Source organism: Vitis riparia, chromosome 18 (genome assembly GCF_004353265.1).
Source record: "Vitis riparia cultivar Riparia Gloire de Montpellier isolate 1030 chromosome 18, EGFV_Vit.rip_1.0, whole genome shotgun sequence".
Taxonomy (NCBI): Eukaryota; Viridiplantae; Streptophyta; class Magnoliopsida; order Vitales; family Vitaceae; genus Vitis; species Vitis riparia.
Genome location: NC_048448.1, coordinates 10,970,851 through 10,988,082, shown reverse-complemented (window position 1 = coordinate 10,988,082; position 17,232 = coordinate 10,970,851). Strand labels below are relative to the sequence as shown.

The 17,232-nt window shown below is 35.9% G+C and overlaps 2 protein-coding genes across 2 annotated transcripts; one reads left to right on the top strand and one right to left on the bottom strand.

Moving 5' to 3' along the window:
- The first annotated feature begins 713 nt into the window (after positions 1-713).
- LOC117907449 (sugar transporter ERD6-like 6) lies at positions 714-6,327 on the top strand. Its single transcript, XM_034820993.1, has 19 exons — positions 714-814; positions 939-1,137; positions 1,323-1,385; positions 1,459-1,548; positions 1,649-1,708; positions 1,811-1,876; positions 1,974-2,039; positions 2,155-2,230; positions 3,177-3,241; positions 3,324-3,416; positions 3,584-3,664; positions 3,822-3,906; positions 4,449-4,495; positions 4,603-4,665; positions 4,757-4,816; positions 4,947-5,012; positions 5,107-5,166; positions 5,628-5,742; positions 5,918-6,327. Exons 2-19 carry the CDS (start codon positions 946-948, stop codon positions 6,028-6,030), a joined length of 1,461 nt encoding a protein of 486 aa, XP_034676884.1. The 5' UTR covers positions 714-814; positions 939-945; the 3' UTR covers positions 6,031-6,327.
- A 5,378-nt stretch (positions 6,328-11,705) lies between these two features.
- Positions 11,706-13,392, bottom strand: LOC117907791 (3-ketoacyl-CoA synthase 4). Its single transcript, XM_034821447.1, has 2 exons — positions 13,273-13,392; positions 11,706-13,187 (listed from the first exon to the last, which is right to left on the bottom strand). The coding sequence occupies exon 2, from the start codon at positions 12,987-12,989 to the stop codon at positions 11,838-11,840; it is 1,152 nt and encodes a 383-aa protein (XP_034677338.1). The 5' UTR covers positions 12,990-13,187; positions 13,273-13,392; the 3' UTR covers positions 11,706-11,837.
- Between the last annotated feature and the right edge of the window lie 3,840 nt (positions 13,393-17,232).

Genomic DNA, 17,232 nt, shown 5'->3' with positions numbered 1-17,232 from the left:
ACCATATAGCGCAAGGTTACCAAACCAATGCGCGTGTGAGGGAAGTCTTAAATGTTGATGCTATATGCATATGATCGAAGAAGACAAACAATGAACACCGAGGTACAACCCAGAGTGGTCCTGCAATTTATTTTTTAATTTTTTTTTTATTAATGCTATAGTCCATGAGAAACATGGCCTCATTTATAATGAATATACTCTCATCATTCCCATCTCTGAATGTTATATTTTATAACTTGATGCCAATGCCCACAAATTATACCCACAAGCTACAAATTTAACTGTCAGGCTCAGCTCTACACCACTTGTTTTTCCCTCACACAATAATTTAAATCGTCCCATCCAATCATATCTTGGACTATTAATAAGAACTCTAATACTAATACCACTCTCTATGTCACACTTTCAATTTCCTTCAGAAATCAAAAATTACCTCGCAATAAAAAGCTGCGAAGTAATGATTTTCACAGAATCAGAAGAAAAATGTAATCTAAAACAATTAATAGGAATGTAGAAGAGGAGCGCTAAATTGAAGAGACAGGTAATCAATGAGTAGACCCATCTGTAATTTTTGTTTAAAGGACTCAATCAGAATTTGTTAGTAATTAGTAGAGGAGAAAGTGAGGATTGATAATTTGATACAACATTTCCTTTTCAAAATGATGAGGTGTAATAATTTGGGGGAAGGGCAAGGCTATAGGTGTGCTGGCGGCTAAAGGAGGGAAGGGGTGGCAAAAGAACAACCGAGGGGAACGTGAAGACCAGCGGATATGATGAGAACGCTACCCCTACATGTCAAGATCTCCATCTGACGGTTGAGTCCAACTGCGTTCTCAACTTCTCATCAGCCCACCTTTTCTCGACTCTCCTCACTCCAACTGTCCAAAACACACCATTTTTTTTATCATTTTCACGAACGCTTGAGGTGCTGATTGCAGATTAGGGATGAGTTTCAGGGACGAGAACGAGGATGGGAGGGATTTGCGGAAGCCATTTCTTCACACTGGAAGCTGGTACAGAATGGGGTCGAGGCAATCTAGTATGATGGGGTCGTCTCAGGTGATTCGGGACAGCTCCGTCTCCGTCGTCGCTTGTGTTCTCATCGTCGCCTTGGGTCCTATCCAGTTCGGTTTCACTGTATGTTTCTTCTTTCTTCGTACTCTCGTTTGATTGCGTAGAAATCGGAATATGAGCTAATCGGAACTTGCTTTCCTTTGATCTTCCCACCGTTTTCCCGGCAGCCAAACGGAGCCTGTTTTATTGGGCTTTTCTTTTCTACTTTGTATATCTGTTTGTGGATTGATTTTCTTGTATCTTCGCAGTCTGGTTATTCTTCGCCTACGCAATCCGCCATCACCAAGGATCTCGGACTAACGGTCTCGGAGGTGTGAATCTCTGGCGCTTTAATTCCGTTTGGATTTGTTTCAATTTAGTGCGTAACTGACTTTCTTGGATCAGTACTCTCTATTTGGTTCTTTATCAAATGTGGGCGCCATGGTTGGGGCAATAGCCTCCGGTCAGATTTCTGAATATATTGGGCGAAAAGGGGTAGGATGAAATCATTCATCGTTTTTCCTTACTAACGGCTAGTGTTTCGCTTTCAATAACTGACTTTTGTTTTTTTTCCTTTTTCTTTTATAAACTGAAGTCATTGATGATTGCTGCAATTCCTAATATAATCGGATGGCTCACAATATCATTTGCTAAAGTGAGTTCTTGTGATTTATCTGTTTTATATTCCCATTTTGGGTGTTCATAAAAAATCTCTGTGAACCTCTCTTTTGTTCCTCATTCTTGCTGTTTTACTTAGGATTATTCATTCCTGTACATGGGAAGGTTGTTGGAAGGATTTGGTGTGGGAATAATCTCTTACACGGTACATTTGAGATTTTATTGGCTGCTCCAGTTTGGATATTTGTGTAAAAAGAATCTCAAATGCTATTCAATCCAATCTTTTGTTCATTACTTTGTAGGTACCTGTGTACATAGCTGAAATATCACCTCAGAACTTGAGAGGAGGCTTGGGTTCAGTGAACCAGGTTACTGTGTTTGATGGCTTTTTTGTTTTTGGCTTAAATGGTGGTGTTGTATTCAAAAGACTAGCTTCAGATTTTATTCATGACAGCCTAATTTCCTTTTGTTTTTGTTGTGTAGCTCTCTGTCACCATTGGAATATTGCTGGCTTACTTGCTTGGACTTTTTCTCAATTGGAGATTACTAGCAGTTTTGGGTAATCCTCCAAAACAATCCATTTTACTGTCTTCCATCACTTGGATGTTTAAAAATTTTCTGTTATCTTATCGACCATAAATGTAACACTTGTTCAAGTAAATGCACTCCTCAAAATGTCTTGGCGAGTGATGGTCTCATGAGAGATGCTTTATACATATAGAGCTTGCTTCTGGCGGATTTCTGTTTAGATTCATGACAACAATATTCAGGAAGGATGATGTTTTCTATTTGGAGGAGGAAAACTATTTATCTCTGTAGGGGGTCAAAACTTGTTTATGTTGTATATTAGATTTTTCCAAGAAAAAAAAAGTTGAAAGTTAGTTAGTGACAATAAATTTTTTAACCCAGGTTTCTTGTGCCAAATGATCATTGTCTTCAAAACTTGTTCCAGCTCAAACTTGGTTGCACTTTGTTTGACTATGATTCAGGAAGGCAGCAATCTGAAGTTGGTGTTCTACTTGTTTGAACTCATGCTTTGATTTTAAAAAGTTAAATAAGGCACAATCATTTTATTTCAGGTTTATATAATACTTGATCAATTTATTATATTTTTTCTCTAGTTCTATTAGTTTTATTTTCTTAAATTGGTCAAGTTAGGCACATAATTGTGCAATGCATTGATAATTTAACTGGAAATTTGACTTTTCAGGTGCCCATGGGGCCCCTGGAGTAAATAACTCTTTTTCATTTTTTGGTATTCAAGATAACCCTTCACATCTTAATACCATTCTTGTATGAATTTCTTTGATTCATGACGATAGCATTTTTCAAAACATTTTATGATCTTGGTTAGAAAGGTGCAGCAGCATGTATGAAGTTTTGAGTTGACTCTTCCTCCCCTAGCCCCCTGACATCTAATTTCCATGTGATTGAATAAAAGATGCAAAATATATGAAAAAAGCACCAGTAAATTGATGGAACCTCGCAACATTTTTGTTTTGCAGGAATATTGCCTTGCACAATTTTGATACCTGGCCTATTTTTTATCCCAGAATCCCCTCGGTGGCTTGTAAGCTTCATGTGGTATATTTTCTCTATTGATAGGGGTCAGTATATTGATACAGTTTTTGAGTCATTCTTTCTTGAAACAGGCAAAGATGGGTATGACAGAAGATTTTGAAGCTTCTTTGCAAGTTCTTCGGGGGTTTGATACTGATATTACTTTTGAAGTGAATGAAATCAAGGTAATAATCATTGATCTAAGTACTCCTTTTTTGTAATTAAGCTTTATGGTTCATTTCTTCAACATAAACTATTTTATGCTAGAAAAATGATTAGTGATGGTTTTGCATTACATCTCTTTCTAAAACTATGGGCTCACAATAATTTTGTTTGTATTTGCATTGTTAAGAGGGCTGTTGCATCAACGAGCAGAAGAACAACAATCCGATTTGCAGAACTCAAACAAAGAAGATATTGGTATCCTTTAATGGTACTAATTATTGTTTGGAAGTTCTAGGTTTCATTCATGCATGGTGTGGTTTGAGTCTTGAAAGTATTAGATGTCATGATCTGATTATTTGTGGTCTCAGCCTTGGCAGTGTTATGAATCACAATCTTATTGTTTTTTACCTTCATATCCTGTAATGGTAGGAATTGGGTTACTTATTCTGCAACAGCTCAGTGGAATCAATGGTGTTCTATTCTATTCCACTACCATTTTTGAATCTGCTGGTAAGCATAAACTGATGTCCTAATCTTACAGTTTTAGGCGTAGTGCACCAGCATCATGGAGTTATGATTATCACTTTATTTTCCGAGTTTCTTTTGACTGGCTGGAAGTGTGCATAATACCTCCATCATACTGAAACGTTTTCCTTTTTTTTTTTTGCTCTCTTGTAACCTTTTTAATACGGTTGGATCATCTGAAATTTGATATGAACCTCAAGAAATTGTCGGTGGCACCAAGCAATTGCGTTTTTCTAAATAACATTTTTCTTTATTTATATTTATATTGTTTTGTGGTCTATTATTGAAAAACCTCATTTTTATCCTAAAGTAGCCCATGACCTCTTAATTATTGTGTTTAATATGTTTTTCTTCATGCCAATAATTTATGTTGGTTTACCTAGATAAGTATTATATATTTTTCTCATGTATTTTAACCTATTACTTGCAATCACTTATTAAATCATTCATACTGAAAGAAAAAGTCAGTCATACTAGCTGAATGTATGTGTGAATTGAGTTGTAATTTTTGCTTCAAATGCAAACAGGGGTTTCATCAAGTAATTTGGCTACATGTTTAGTTGGGGTTATTCAGGTACAATTGAAGAATAACTTTCAGAATGTTTTGTTTAGTGCAAATTGTATAGTCATGTTGCAGGAGAGAAGTTTAGTTCATCTAACACAGATCCTTGTGCTATGTAGGTTATTGCCACAGGAATTACTACATGGTTGCTGGACAAAGCTGGACGTCGGCTTCTACTTATTGTGAGTTAGCGCAAAATGAGCTCTATTTAGGTACTAGGGAATGATGTACTTAAACTGAAAGAAATGGAGTGGTTATGACATTTTGTTGCAGATCTCCTCCTCTGTAATGACCATTAGCCTCCTAGTAGTTGCAGTGTCATTCTTCTTAAAGGTAATAATACAATATGGGATTTTGTTGACCAACATTTTTGCAGAAAATTATGAATAATGGGACAAAGGTGTATTCCACCTCTTTATAGAGTGATATCTAACGTCATTTGCACTGTTTTAACCAATGCTAGGATGCTGTATCAAAGGATTCAAGCTTATATAGCATAATGAGTATCTTGGCAGTAGTTGGAGTTGTGGTATGTTTTTATTCATAAATTGTTATGTGGTGATTCTCCTTGAAATCTTTTGTAGCTAAATTTTTCTTGAATGTCTTAACCAACTCTTTTTCAGGCTATGGTAGTTGGCTTCTCTCTGGGAATGGGACCCATTCCTTGGGTTATAATGTCTGAGGTACCTTCATTTAATAACTCCTTAACATCAAATTCTGCCAGTGAATTTGCTTGCTCTTGTCAATCCTGCTGAATGGGTGGCCAAATACCAGGAATTTTATGTTCAATCTCTTCCCCTACAATGTGTGTGTATATTAATTCATGTTTGTTGTGACTGCTGATTCATGTTTCATTTACTGCATCCTCAAGTAGCTTGGGGATTCCTAGTGCCTGCCACCTATTAAGGAGTGACACTCTTGGATATCTCCCTTAGGCCCTTGTGCACCATAGGTTTTGGAATAGTCGAAGCATCTTCAAACTTGAATATGCATTTGATCATGGAGCATATAGTTTGGCTTGTATGGGGCATGGAACAGTGACACATTTTGATCATTAAATATATTTGTGTAATAACATTTTATTGTGCATAACTATTGCGATTTAAGGGCATGGATCATGTGTAATATGAGTTTGATGTTGCAGATTCTTCCAATCAATATAAAGGGCCTTGCAGGGAGTGTTGCAACCCTTTCCAACTGGTTCTTTTCCTTTGTGGTTACCATGACTGCAAACTTGCTCTTGACTTGGAGCAGTGGAGGTCTGTCTGTCTGTCTCTCTCTCTCTCTCTCTCTCTCTCACACACACACACAATATGCCCCATGCAATTACATGGTGGAATAACATTTTGTTTGCATAAAGAACATGTTGGCATCAGAAAATACCCTTTATTTGTTCCCAACTAATTGGCCTTGTCTTGCTGCCTCCTTCAACAGGAACCTTCACCATTTACATGGTTGTGAGTGCTTTCACAGTTGTGTTTGCGGCCATTTGGGTCCCTGAAACGAAGGGCAGAGCTCTGGAAGAAATTCAGTTTTCTTTTAGATAGTCTCTCTTTATTTTCCCTTTTTGCTTTGAGTTCGTGATATGCAGTTCCCGTTTTGCTCCGACCCTGAAGATACCGAGCAAATTCAGGTGTATTTTTTGGCTTGGCATAAAAGCAGGCGTCCTGTTCCAACCGAAACTTTGTTCATCATCGTGTTGTATTGCTACGTAGCTCCATGATAAATTTTTATTAATTTGTTCTTTTTGTCTCTGAAAATTTATCTCGTTATTTCATTAAATTAATTAGTAATTTGTACCAGCAAACTTCGTTCAGACATGGAATGGATTCCAAGTTGGGAAATTGCTCTTAAAAACATTTTTTTTTTTAAAATTAATTTGAGAAACACCTTTGATATGCGGGCTTCAGAGGCCGATGTAGAGATGAAGGATCGGGAAAGATTTATGTCCTTCCTTTTTTCCTTTACTTTTGAGACCATCTATCCCGTCGTGGGAGTTTAATCTTTATCGTCTTTAGATGTATTAGCTGTAAAACTATTCCTTTCAGCAGTGTCCAATTAACTCGCTCTTGTTCCTTTTTTTTTTTTCCACCAAAACTCATTTGAAAATCTAAAACTATTCCTTTCAGCAGTGTCCAATTAACTCGCTCGTTCCTTTTTTTTTTTTCCAGCAAAACTCGTTTGAAAACCTAAAGTCCTACCTAAGGTCAAAGGTTTTTGCGTGGCATGTTATAGGTGAAAAGACCTCACTAAGCTCTTAGTTTTAATTGATGCATTATGTGTACGAGACAATTGACAATTGACGCTTACCGGACTAGATTGGATCCTTTCTAGGAGCATTTGTGATATGTAATCTATTTATTTTAAAGGTTTAGGAAGTAAATGTAAAGCAACAACTATTTGGCAATATGAGACTTAGAACCCGTTTGATAGTAATTTTAAGAAACATTTTTAACATTTGAAAATTTTTATTATTTAAATGTTAATAGGGTTAAAAATGTTTCCTAAAATTGCTATTAAACATATTTTTAATATATTTTTTATATATTTTTTTGGGCTTCAACAACTTTGAAGGCAGTTATCTTACTATAATTCAACTTAATTAGAATTTGGTGTGTAATTAAAGTGTTAAAAGAGCAAATCGTGGAGGAAAAATTATGCCTTCTTTTAGATGTATTGTTCCCTAGGCCAAATAGAACCACATTTCCTTCCTTTATTTTTTGACGGCATACAAAAGATGTTGTATTTTATCTATCATTTTGATCAAAGTCTTGTGTATTATATATTTTAAATTATTATTCAATGAATTTTTGTTTTTGATAAAAAAAAACCTTTGATTGAAAACAATTCTTTTTTAAAGAATGTGTTTTTTAAATAAGTTGTTTTTATAAAGTATTTTACGAAATAATTAAAATATAACAAAAAATCTTATATTATAGATAAGTAAACACATTAAGAAGAAGTCACAAAAATTGCTTTTCATATTTAAAATTTCATATAGAATTTTATTTTTAATAACAAATAAAAATTATTTTTAAAAAATATTATCAATTTCTTTTTTATAATTATTTAAAAATAAAAACTTTGAGCACAAGTTTAAAAATCTATGGAAGAGTCTTTGAGGTAACATTGAATTTAAAATCAATTGGTTAGAAGGGATGAAATAATACCAAGTTTGTGAATATAACATTTTCTCGTGTTTTTACTTAAAAGGGTAATCCAATTTTGATATAAACACAATTTACTATTTCAAATATTTACTTGCTTTTATACAAAAAGAATGAGTAAATTTTTATTAAGACGAGCCAAGAAAAAAATTATGATAGGTTAAATTTTTAAAATTAAATTTTCTCCCTTTTTAATCAAATTACCCTTAAATTTAGTATATCAGTGTTTTCTTAAACTGGTCTCACTTAAAGATAGACCTGAATGCTGCATGGGATGCCTCCAAACTATTAGTCCTTTATCCAGGTGTGGTTTGATAATGATGGGATTGTACCATTTAGGTTGAGCATAAGTCCAAAAATCTATGGAGGACCCTATGAGTTGGCATTGTATTTAGTACATCATTGTTTTCTTATGACAGACCTGAATGTTGTATCGGATGCCTCCAAAATATGAGTCCTTTTTCCAGGTGATGGATTGTATAATTTAGGTGGCGTAGGCGCATTACCGGCAGTTGTGCTCATCGCATCTGACGCAACCTTAGCAAGCAAGGCCGAATATGAGTCCAAAACGACCTGAATCCATTTTCATCCGGTCTAAAGAAAATTTAAACCGCGCTCCATCCTGTCTAAATGAAATTAAACCTTGTGAGACGAGACAAAACATAACAATATTTGAACCCAACTAGAGTATACAAAAATTTCAAAAACCCTGTCTTCAATCCGTTTATCTTACTTTCAAGATTATTACTATTGCTATGTGGATTCCCAGTTAAGAAATGCCAATCCAATATCATTCAACCAATCATCTGAATATGACTCAGTTTTACACGTTTCTGTTTATTCTTAAAACACTAAAATATTCATGACTTGCTTTTAAATTTTCACAGATTTCCCATAACCACACCAGTTTAGTTTTAATTTTTTTTTAAAAAAATTATATTTTCTCCTAATAATTCTGGATTTTGAATAAGGTATTTTCTTTGGGTCGTGTAATGACAATTCAGTAACAGCTGGTTCAAACCCAGAAATGAATTTCAGGCTCAAGTGAATGGACCCGCAACTGCTCTTCACGCCTACTAGTAAAATGGATGCTTTTCCTTGTGTTTCTCAACTCCTGGTTGGCATTCAAAACCATCCATCAACCAGTCAAACTCCTCCGAATTCAAACCTAAAACTCATTCCACCCAAATCACAGTGTTGGAGTGTCCATATAATAGTAGAAAAAATGATAGAATCTAATGATTTTTTTTTTTTCTGCATATAATAATATACTGTATTGCAGCCTTCATAATTTTATTTCATAGCAGATAAGGCATGCACATAAAAAAATTCCACCCATCATTTGATGAACCCTTTGAAGAGGTCATATAAAATCCAACAATTGATGTTGCAGTTGAAAGAGAGTGCCAAAAGCTTATCTATTATGTTGACAAAGTACGATATTTCATTCAGCATCATCTATCTATTCTAAATTGTTTTCATCCATTTGACAATGACAACTTTTCTAGCTTTTTCTACACATATCAAAAACGGCAAGCAAGTGAGAGGAAATCTAATCGGCTCAATGACTGGTCGGTACAATAGCTTTATTCATTTGGTTTCATCTTCCATGTGACTAGACTAGACGGTGGCACAGGGTTTGGTTTCTCTGTTCAACCAATGGAAATGTTAAGTATGGTCACTGGCACCCTAGAGCACATATTATAATGAAAAAAAGAAGACAAAAAAAGAGATGGAATTATATTTGTCATTGAAGTTCTTTTGAGTTCCGCCTGATAGTTCAGTATGAGCTAGAATTATTGTTGTTACCATTACTATTATTTTAACACGTGGAATCAAATCTACAACCTTGGTATACCCCATCTCAACCTCTTATGTGAGCAAGTTAGGTTTCTGCACTGTCATTCAAATACATGGTAAAAGCTAGAACAAGGAAGAGCATTAGATTTCTTTTGAAACGGCATGTTCAATGGTCTAAATATTTTCCAACCAACCTAAGAATGAGGGAAGTCAGCTGGGCTTAAAATTCTCAATTGGGGGATGGAAGTTTATGTCTTGCTTCAACAGGAAATGTTTGAGGGGTATCATCAACAAATTACTCTGAATGTGGGATTAAAATAACTTAGCCTTGTGCAACTACAAATTTAAGAAACTTACCAAGGTGAGGACAACAACGGAAATGTCTTCACTGAGACCCAAATATAACCATGAAACCATTCACTTCAAAATGCCTTTCAGGCGATGAACAAACTCCAATTCATTTGAATTTTATATTATCCTATTGGAAAACAAACTCGATCTTAGCTCTGAATTTGTCAAGATTTCGGTTCTCTCCCTGCCTTTTTTGTCTTCCTTGCAAAAAGCAATCATTTGACTTCACAGAAGATGCCACAGAAGGTTTTAACTCCTCTAGCATAGGGTGGAGTACTTTAGGTAACTCCATCTAAAAAAGGAACCAAATTAAACAGACACCAAATGCAATCCAGCCCTGGGGCACATACACATTGAGAAGCTCAACGTCAAAGACATTCATATTGCATATGTAGTTTAAGAGACCATTAACACCTATTTGGTTTCTCCTATATTTAACAGGGTCCCACAAGATGTTTTGTGGAATAAGAGAGAGGAGTTAGAAGAGCAGTGTCAGTGGTTAGCAAAGGAGTAACAGTGTAGCTCATCTTGTGGACCAAAAACCACAATCTCTGAGCAACTAAATTTAATATCTAACCATCCATGCAGGTAGATCCAAATAACTTTCAGGTTTGACAATAAGGGGAGCTTGATGCATACTGAATTAAGCAAGATGACATTAGCACAGGGTTGAAAAATTGGGTGGCAGAATAAAATCTTCTGTGAAATTTTGAAGCCTCTTAAACATAGTATTATCTAGTCCATTTACAGGAATCTAGGTTTTGTAAGGTGAAATCTAAATGGAGAGAATGCACAAATAGTGAGATTTAACTTTTTAACGCTTTAATCATTTGAGAATCTAAGGCCATTGATAAAGTCCTTTATATTCCTGTTTTTTCATCATCGTTAGTCTAAATTAACAATGGGAAAATAACCTTATAGTAGATGGATTAAGAGAGTGAACAGATTATCTTTTCCCTTTTGACAGTTAACTGAGAAATCCCATAATAAGGTGGTGCAATGTGATCAAACTAGGGAATGATAATCAAATTATACATAAGCAACAAAATATTTCTGCTTGGTCTTTAGTCCCACAGCCATGTTTTCCCGCTTAATGGGAAATTCAAAGGAGTTCAACAAACATGAGTTCACAAAATGAAGCCACACTCTCAGATGGTTATAACATAAAATCAAATTTAAATAATTGTCAGACAATGTTGGCTCTAGAAAGCAAACTGATTGTCATACAAAGGCACATACACTCCCAATAGCATGCTGAAGAAGAGGAGACTCATAAAGCATGCTCAAATTTAATACAAAAACAAGGGCATCAATTTGAAAAGTAGTGGAAAATTGTAGATATGGTTTAAGATTACCAATTCAAGAAAATCATAGTACTTTGGACATGCAAGCTGTTACATTAGCGGAAGCTTCAATGTTAAGTGTAAATACAATAACATAAAGATGAAGTCATTCACATAAAGATATACAAGGTTTTAAAATGATTTGGCAAACAGTGCTGACAGCCATGGATGATAGAATACCATTCTATTTTATCATAGAGAGTATGACAAGAGTATATAAAATAAAAAAAACAGATACAACAATTGAGCTGTAAAACATTTTATATTTCTTGACTTCTTGTATCTACACCCTGGACTATTAACCCTCATTCCACCACTAGGTTTCTTCCACTCTTCCCCACAGCTCTACCTACTTGGTATATGCTTTTTATATCTATCTCTATCTCATAACTTTTTGCACTAATGACCTATAATAGTTATAGAAAGCTTTTTAACAACTTTCTTTATCCCATGAGGTTATCTGTTTTCCAAGGAAATGCCAATATATAACATTTTATACAATATTTTTTACCAGAAGGAATATGCCAAGTAGTAATTTGAGATACTATCCAACATAAGTGGTAAGCAGAAAACAGGGAAGAGAAGACCTACACTATAACTTCATTGATCACATAGAAAGTGTAAATAAACTACAATAACAAAAGTAAGAAAAGAGTAATCCCTGAATGATGAGTCCAACAAAATGTTACCGAGCTAGGTGACTACTTTCACTGGATACTTGTCAATGCAATCTTCCCAAGGGCCATTCCGAGAGGGCTGCACATGCCGGAGTGCCTCCCACACTGCACTGTTACATTTGAAACCGCTCCCAAAAGCAATCTGCCAGACACGGTTACCCTTTCGCATCCTCCCCTTAGCCTCAGTATAGGCCAACTCATACCAGATAGAGCTTGATGAAGTGTTTCCAAAACGGTGAAGAGTCATCCGAGATGCCTCCACATGTTCTGGTAGCAATTGCAGATTCTTCTCCAGCTCATCAATAACAGCCCTTCCTCCAGCATGTATGCAGAAATGGTTGAATGCCAGCTTGAAATCTGGTATATAAGGCTTAGCATTTGATTTCAAAAGCTTCTTAACCAGAAGAGTTGCAAAGAAGAGCAGCTGCTCACTAATTGGGAGTACAAGAGGACCCAGTGTAGTTATATTGGTCTTAAGCGCCCCTCCTGCAATTGCCATGAGATCTTTTGACAGTGAAACACCCGTCTTCCCTACATCATCCTGCTTCTGGTAAACACAGCTAAATGCCTTATCATCAGCTCCACGATGTGTCCTCACGACATGAACAAGCCTGTACTTGGCCCGCCTCCTGTCCCTAGACCTATTAGAAAGTAAAATGGCAGCACCTCCAACCCGAAACAAACAGTTGGGTATCAACATGGACCTGTCATTCCCAAAATACCAATTTTGAGTGATGTTCTCAGTGCTGACAACAACAGCATAAGTATTCCTATGAACTTGCAACAAGTCATTAGCGAGATCAATTGCAATGACTCCAGCACTACATCCCATACCCCCTAGATTAAAACTCCTAATATTACCCCTCAATTTGTACTTATTCACAATCATGGCAGAGAGGGAAGGCGTGGGATTAAACAAACTACAGTTCACAACAAGAATGCCGATGTCCTTAGGCTTAATACAAGTATCAGAAAACAGAGCATCCAAAGCACCAAACATGACCTGCTCAGCCTCCTCTCGGGCCGCCGACATCGAGGGGCGCGGGGGGAGGTAGTGCATTGCTTGAGGCACATAAGTCTCTTCCCCGAGGCCAGAGCGCTCCAAGATCTTGCGCTGGAACTCGAGCGTCGACTCGGTGAAGTCGCCGGTGAGTCTGGAGTGGTCCATGAACTGATGGAATCGGACTTGGAGGTGATCGGGAGGCCGGTAGCAGGCGTAATCGACGAGGAAAACGGGACGAGGACGTCTCGTGATGTAGACGGTTGTTGCGGAGACTAGAATAGCGGAGCATATGATGACACTCACTAGATTGTATTGGAGATGAAGCCATAGGTGGCGTAGATCGTCAGGGTTGGTTTGGGAGGCCTGGATCAAGATTCCGATCATAAGAGGCACCAAACATAGGGTCAGAAGGTTAGAGACCAGATAGTGGTAACCTAATTTTACGTACTTTAGGTTGACACTCTGTAGGAAATCCGGCAATCTCCGACTGCAATGGATCTGAACCCCCACCGCAGCTCCACCGCCGGGAATCTCCGTGTCCATGGCAGTGGAGCGGTGGTTTCAACTTTCAGGTATCGACGCCTATGTACAGTACAAGTGTCCGGAGTGAGTGGGCTTCGGATAACGAGATCAGATTTCTTGGCGACTAATTAAACGTCTGGGAGGAAGGATATTTGATGCGCGCGACAATTTAGAGAGATTGGGCGTACGGGTACCAACTTCAATAGTCCTATTTGGGCTGTACTTAAAAATACAAGACTGGGCGTGTCAGTACGGATTTGGGCCACGGAGATGCCCCTGTCCAATTATTCTAATCATGAATGGCAATAGCCCACCTCTGGCTGTGGCTTCTCTCCTTTACTCTCCTCATTCTTGTGTAGAGGGCACTCGTATTTGATGTCTCCCGACTTCTCGCATTTGTGGCGTATGAGGTCCTTCTTTTGTTTGTCATTGCGTAATGACTCCGTCTTGCCATGGGGCTTCGGGGTTCCTTACTTTGTTTTTCTCAAATTTGATGAGTTTTTTGAACTTCTTACCATAAGTGCAAGTTCATCTTTCTTACTATGCTCTTCTTTTTCATTATCATTTGTCGAAATTTTAAGAATAATGTTTTACTTTTTCACTCTAGGATGAGTTGTGAATGACCCTATGAGCACTTTAAGAGAGAGTTTGGCGAGATCCTTAGCTATTTAGTCAAACATTTGAGGTATATCTCATAGCTTTGTATGGTCACAACCTTTATGGTCACAACCTTTAAATTCTATATTTAACGTTCACTTCAATGTAACAGTTTTTCTAGCCTCTATTGTGGTTGAGAAGGTTAGGAACTAAAAAACACAACTTTTTCGATGGTAATAAAAAAAAAGTTTTCTCATTTTTCATTTGCTTTAGAATATATAGGAAAATGATATCAATAAACCTGAGATTTGAATGTTAGTAGTGATTAATAACTAAACAATCTATGAGAAGATAAATAATATTCAAGTGAACTTGACATGGGTGGAACTAGAAGAAATGTAGGAACTAACGAATCAAAGGGTGAAAGAGTAAGCACAAATTAAGTGACTTAACAGTGAGAATAATACAAGGTAATCTTGTTATAGTTGTTTGTAAGGAAATCAAGCTCTTCATTGCAAGGAAAAACTTGAACATGGATCTTCTTATCAACTTGATAGAGGAATCTTAAGATGTCCTCTGAGCTAGGCATCATTGTGAACATAAACAAAGAAAATATATAAAAAAAAAAAAAAAAAAACTTCAAAAAGAAACTAGACAATGGATTTTAGAAAGTCGCCTAGACCAAAAGCAGTAGATATCCTATGAAGGTGATAAGCATATAGTAAAACTTGTAAGAGACAAATGAAGTTTTTTCTTCCACCAAATGCCTTTGAAAATTCTCAATCCAAAACAAAAAGAGAATTAATTGTAATGATATAAGAACATAATCATCTTTGAAATTCAAAAAACTTTGAAATGTCATGCCCGTCAATCTCCTTCACATTAATTGTTGATTTATACCACCATTAAATAACATGACACTTGTTTGAAAGAGAATGAAGAAAAAAAAACTAAGCGACAACTTTTAGAAATTCACATATCATGTAAAAGACAAAGGAGGCTTTTTCTTCCATTGAAGGCCTTTGAAAATTCTCAAAACAAAAAGATAATTGAATGTAATGATAAAAGAACATAATCATCTTTGAAATTCAAAAAACTTTGAAATGTCATGCCCATTGATCTCCTTCACATTAATTGTTGATTGATACCATCATCAGATAGCATGACACTTGTTTGAAAGAAAAGGAAAAAAACACAAAAACAAAAAAAACTAGGTGATAAGTTTTAAAAGCTCACATATTCTATGAAGACCATGAGCATCGTGTAAAACCCTCTAAAAGACAAAGAAAGTTTTTTCCTTTATCAAAGGTCTCTTGAAAGTCCTAGTCCAAATGGTAATTGTTGATACCAGGTCAACTAAGGATGGATTCCTTCTTTAGATGTAGTAGTGAAAGCTTCCATTTTGGTGCTGGAATTTGGGTTTTTTACTTCCCTACACAAAAATGTCCGGATGGGTTGTCCGAACACACCCTCCGAAGTCTAAGTCAGACTTTGGGAATGAATAGAAACCTTAAGAGAGAGAAAGAGAGCTCACAGTGTCCTCTCTTTGTGTGTTGTTTTAATAGGGTTTTTACAGTGTTCAAAGGTGGAGGGCATAGTAGTGCCATGCTGTCCTTTGACTCAACGCCATAATGATGACTGTGCAGTAGCGACAGGGTAATCATCACAACTGCAAGGCAGTTGGCGGCCGCGTCAGACTGCACGTCATGATGTAGCTGTTGTCCCTTTAATCCCGTTGATGATATGGGACTGGACAGGCCAATCCACTGATGTAGACGTAAGGATGAAAAGAATCCCATCAATCATTCCAATGTCAGATAGTCATCTTCTCGCATATCATAGAGGACTTGGGATTGTCAGGGATATATGGTCTGTTTGGTGGCGCATATGGTCCGGACAGGATGTTTTCGGATGCCTTGAAGGTTGTCCGGACAATGGTGAAAGAAGTGACACGTGGTCGAGATGGGGCAATGCCATGTGGATAGACGTGTGAAAGCACTCATGGGTGGACACATGGGATATGGCCCCCACAGTAATAATGATGAAGGAACATAGTCATCTTTGAAATCTAAAAATTCTAAAATGTCCTTCCCAACAATCTCCTTCACATTAATTGTTGATTGATACCATTGTCAAATAGCATAACATTAATTCAAATTTCATAATAATAACTTTTTCCACCCACATGTAGAAAAGGGTTTGCACCTGAAAGCCCTTAAACTTCAAACTAGCTATGTTGGTTTGTTGGAACTCAACAAATTGACACTTTGTGTCTTTCATTGTATATGCGAGGGAGGAATGCGGGATACCCACCAATCTATTAGTTGCATTGACAATCAACATGGTGCAATCTAACTGAGATATAGAGTTTACAATGAAAATAATGCTTTCTAAAAAAAAAAATATCTCCATCTAGATACATTTCAAAATATTCACCAAATTATTCCTTCTCTACTATATCAGCATCCATGTGTGTGTATGATTATTTTTATTTAATTATTTATTTATTTTTGTATCAAAACTACAATGGGTGTCACCAATTGTGGTTTTACGTATAAAACTAAAACCATAGTTATTAATTATGATTTTGAATGAAGCCAAAAAAAAATAAAATAAAAAACCAAGTAGACATTGATGTGATAAAAAAATACTAGCTTGATGAATATTTTGAAAACATTTTCTAAAAATATTACTTTTGTGGCGAACTTTTGACAAATAGCTACACTTCTAGTCGGCTACTAGGTTCTCTTACAAGCTTGATAGAAAATTCTCATTTTTATAAATATGTCATGTATCTTTTGTTTCTGAAACAGCTTATGGTGCAAGGAACTCCTCCTTTATTTGCTATCATTTGCAATTGGTGATATGGGAATTTTTAAAATATTTAAATTGGCTTAAGTTAAAACTTATCCTAATTCAATTTTAATTATCATATTGGTTTTAAATAATTTCTAAATTAATTTCAAGTATTTGCTAAATTAATTTTATCAAATAATTAAACTGATCAGCAAATTATCATTAATTTTAAATAATCTCTAACTTAAAATTTAAATAATTAAAAAATAATAATTTTAATTAAATAAATTTTAAATCTCAATTTAATTTAGTTAATTCCAATTTTGTTCATTAATTTGAAAGTAAAAAAAATCAAAATTTAATTGTAAATTAATCACATTTATCTTTAAATCATAAATTCCTTTTTCCTTTTCACAAACAAACAAATATGAATTAGTCAGGAGTTTTGGGCCACAATAGCCTTTTTTTTTTTTTTTGCCCATAAGAGGAGTAA

Excerpts from the sequence above, each read along its gene's own strand:
- LOC117907791 (XM_034821447.1), bottom strand. The coding sequence starts at position 12,989 with ATGGACCACTCCAGACTCACCGGCGACTTCACCGAGTCGACGCTCGAG.
- LOC117907449 (XM_034820993.1), top strand. The coding sequence starts at position 946 with ATGAGTTTCAGGGACGAGAACGAGGATGGGAGGGATTTGCGGAAGCCA. Across the intron at positions 2,040-2,154 it reads GCTTGGGTTCAGTGAACCAG|CTCTCTGTCACCATTGGAAT; the intron begins GTTACTGTGTTT and ends TTTGTTGTGTAG. Across the intron at positions 3,417-3,583 it reads TTGAAGTGAATGAAATCAAG|AGGGCTGTTGCATCAACGAG; the intron begins GTAATAATCATT and ends TGCATTGTTAAG.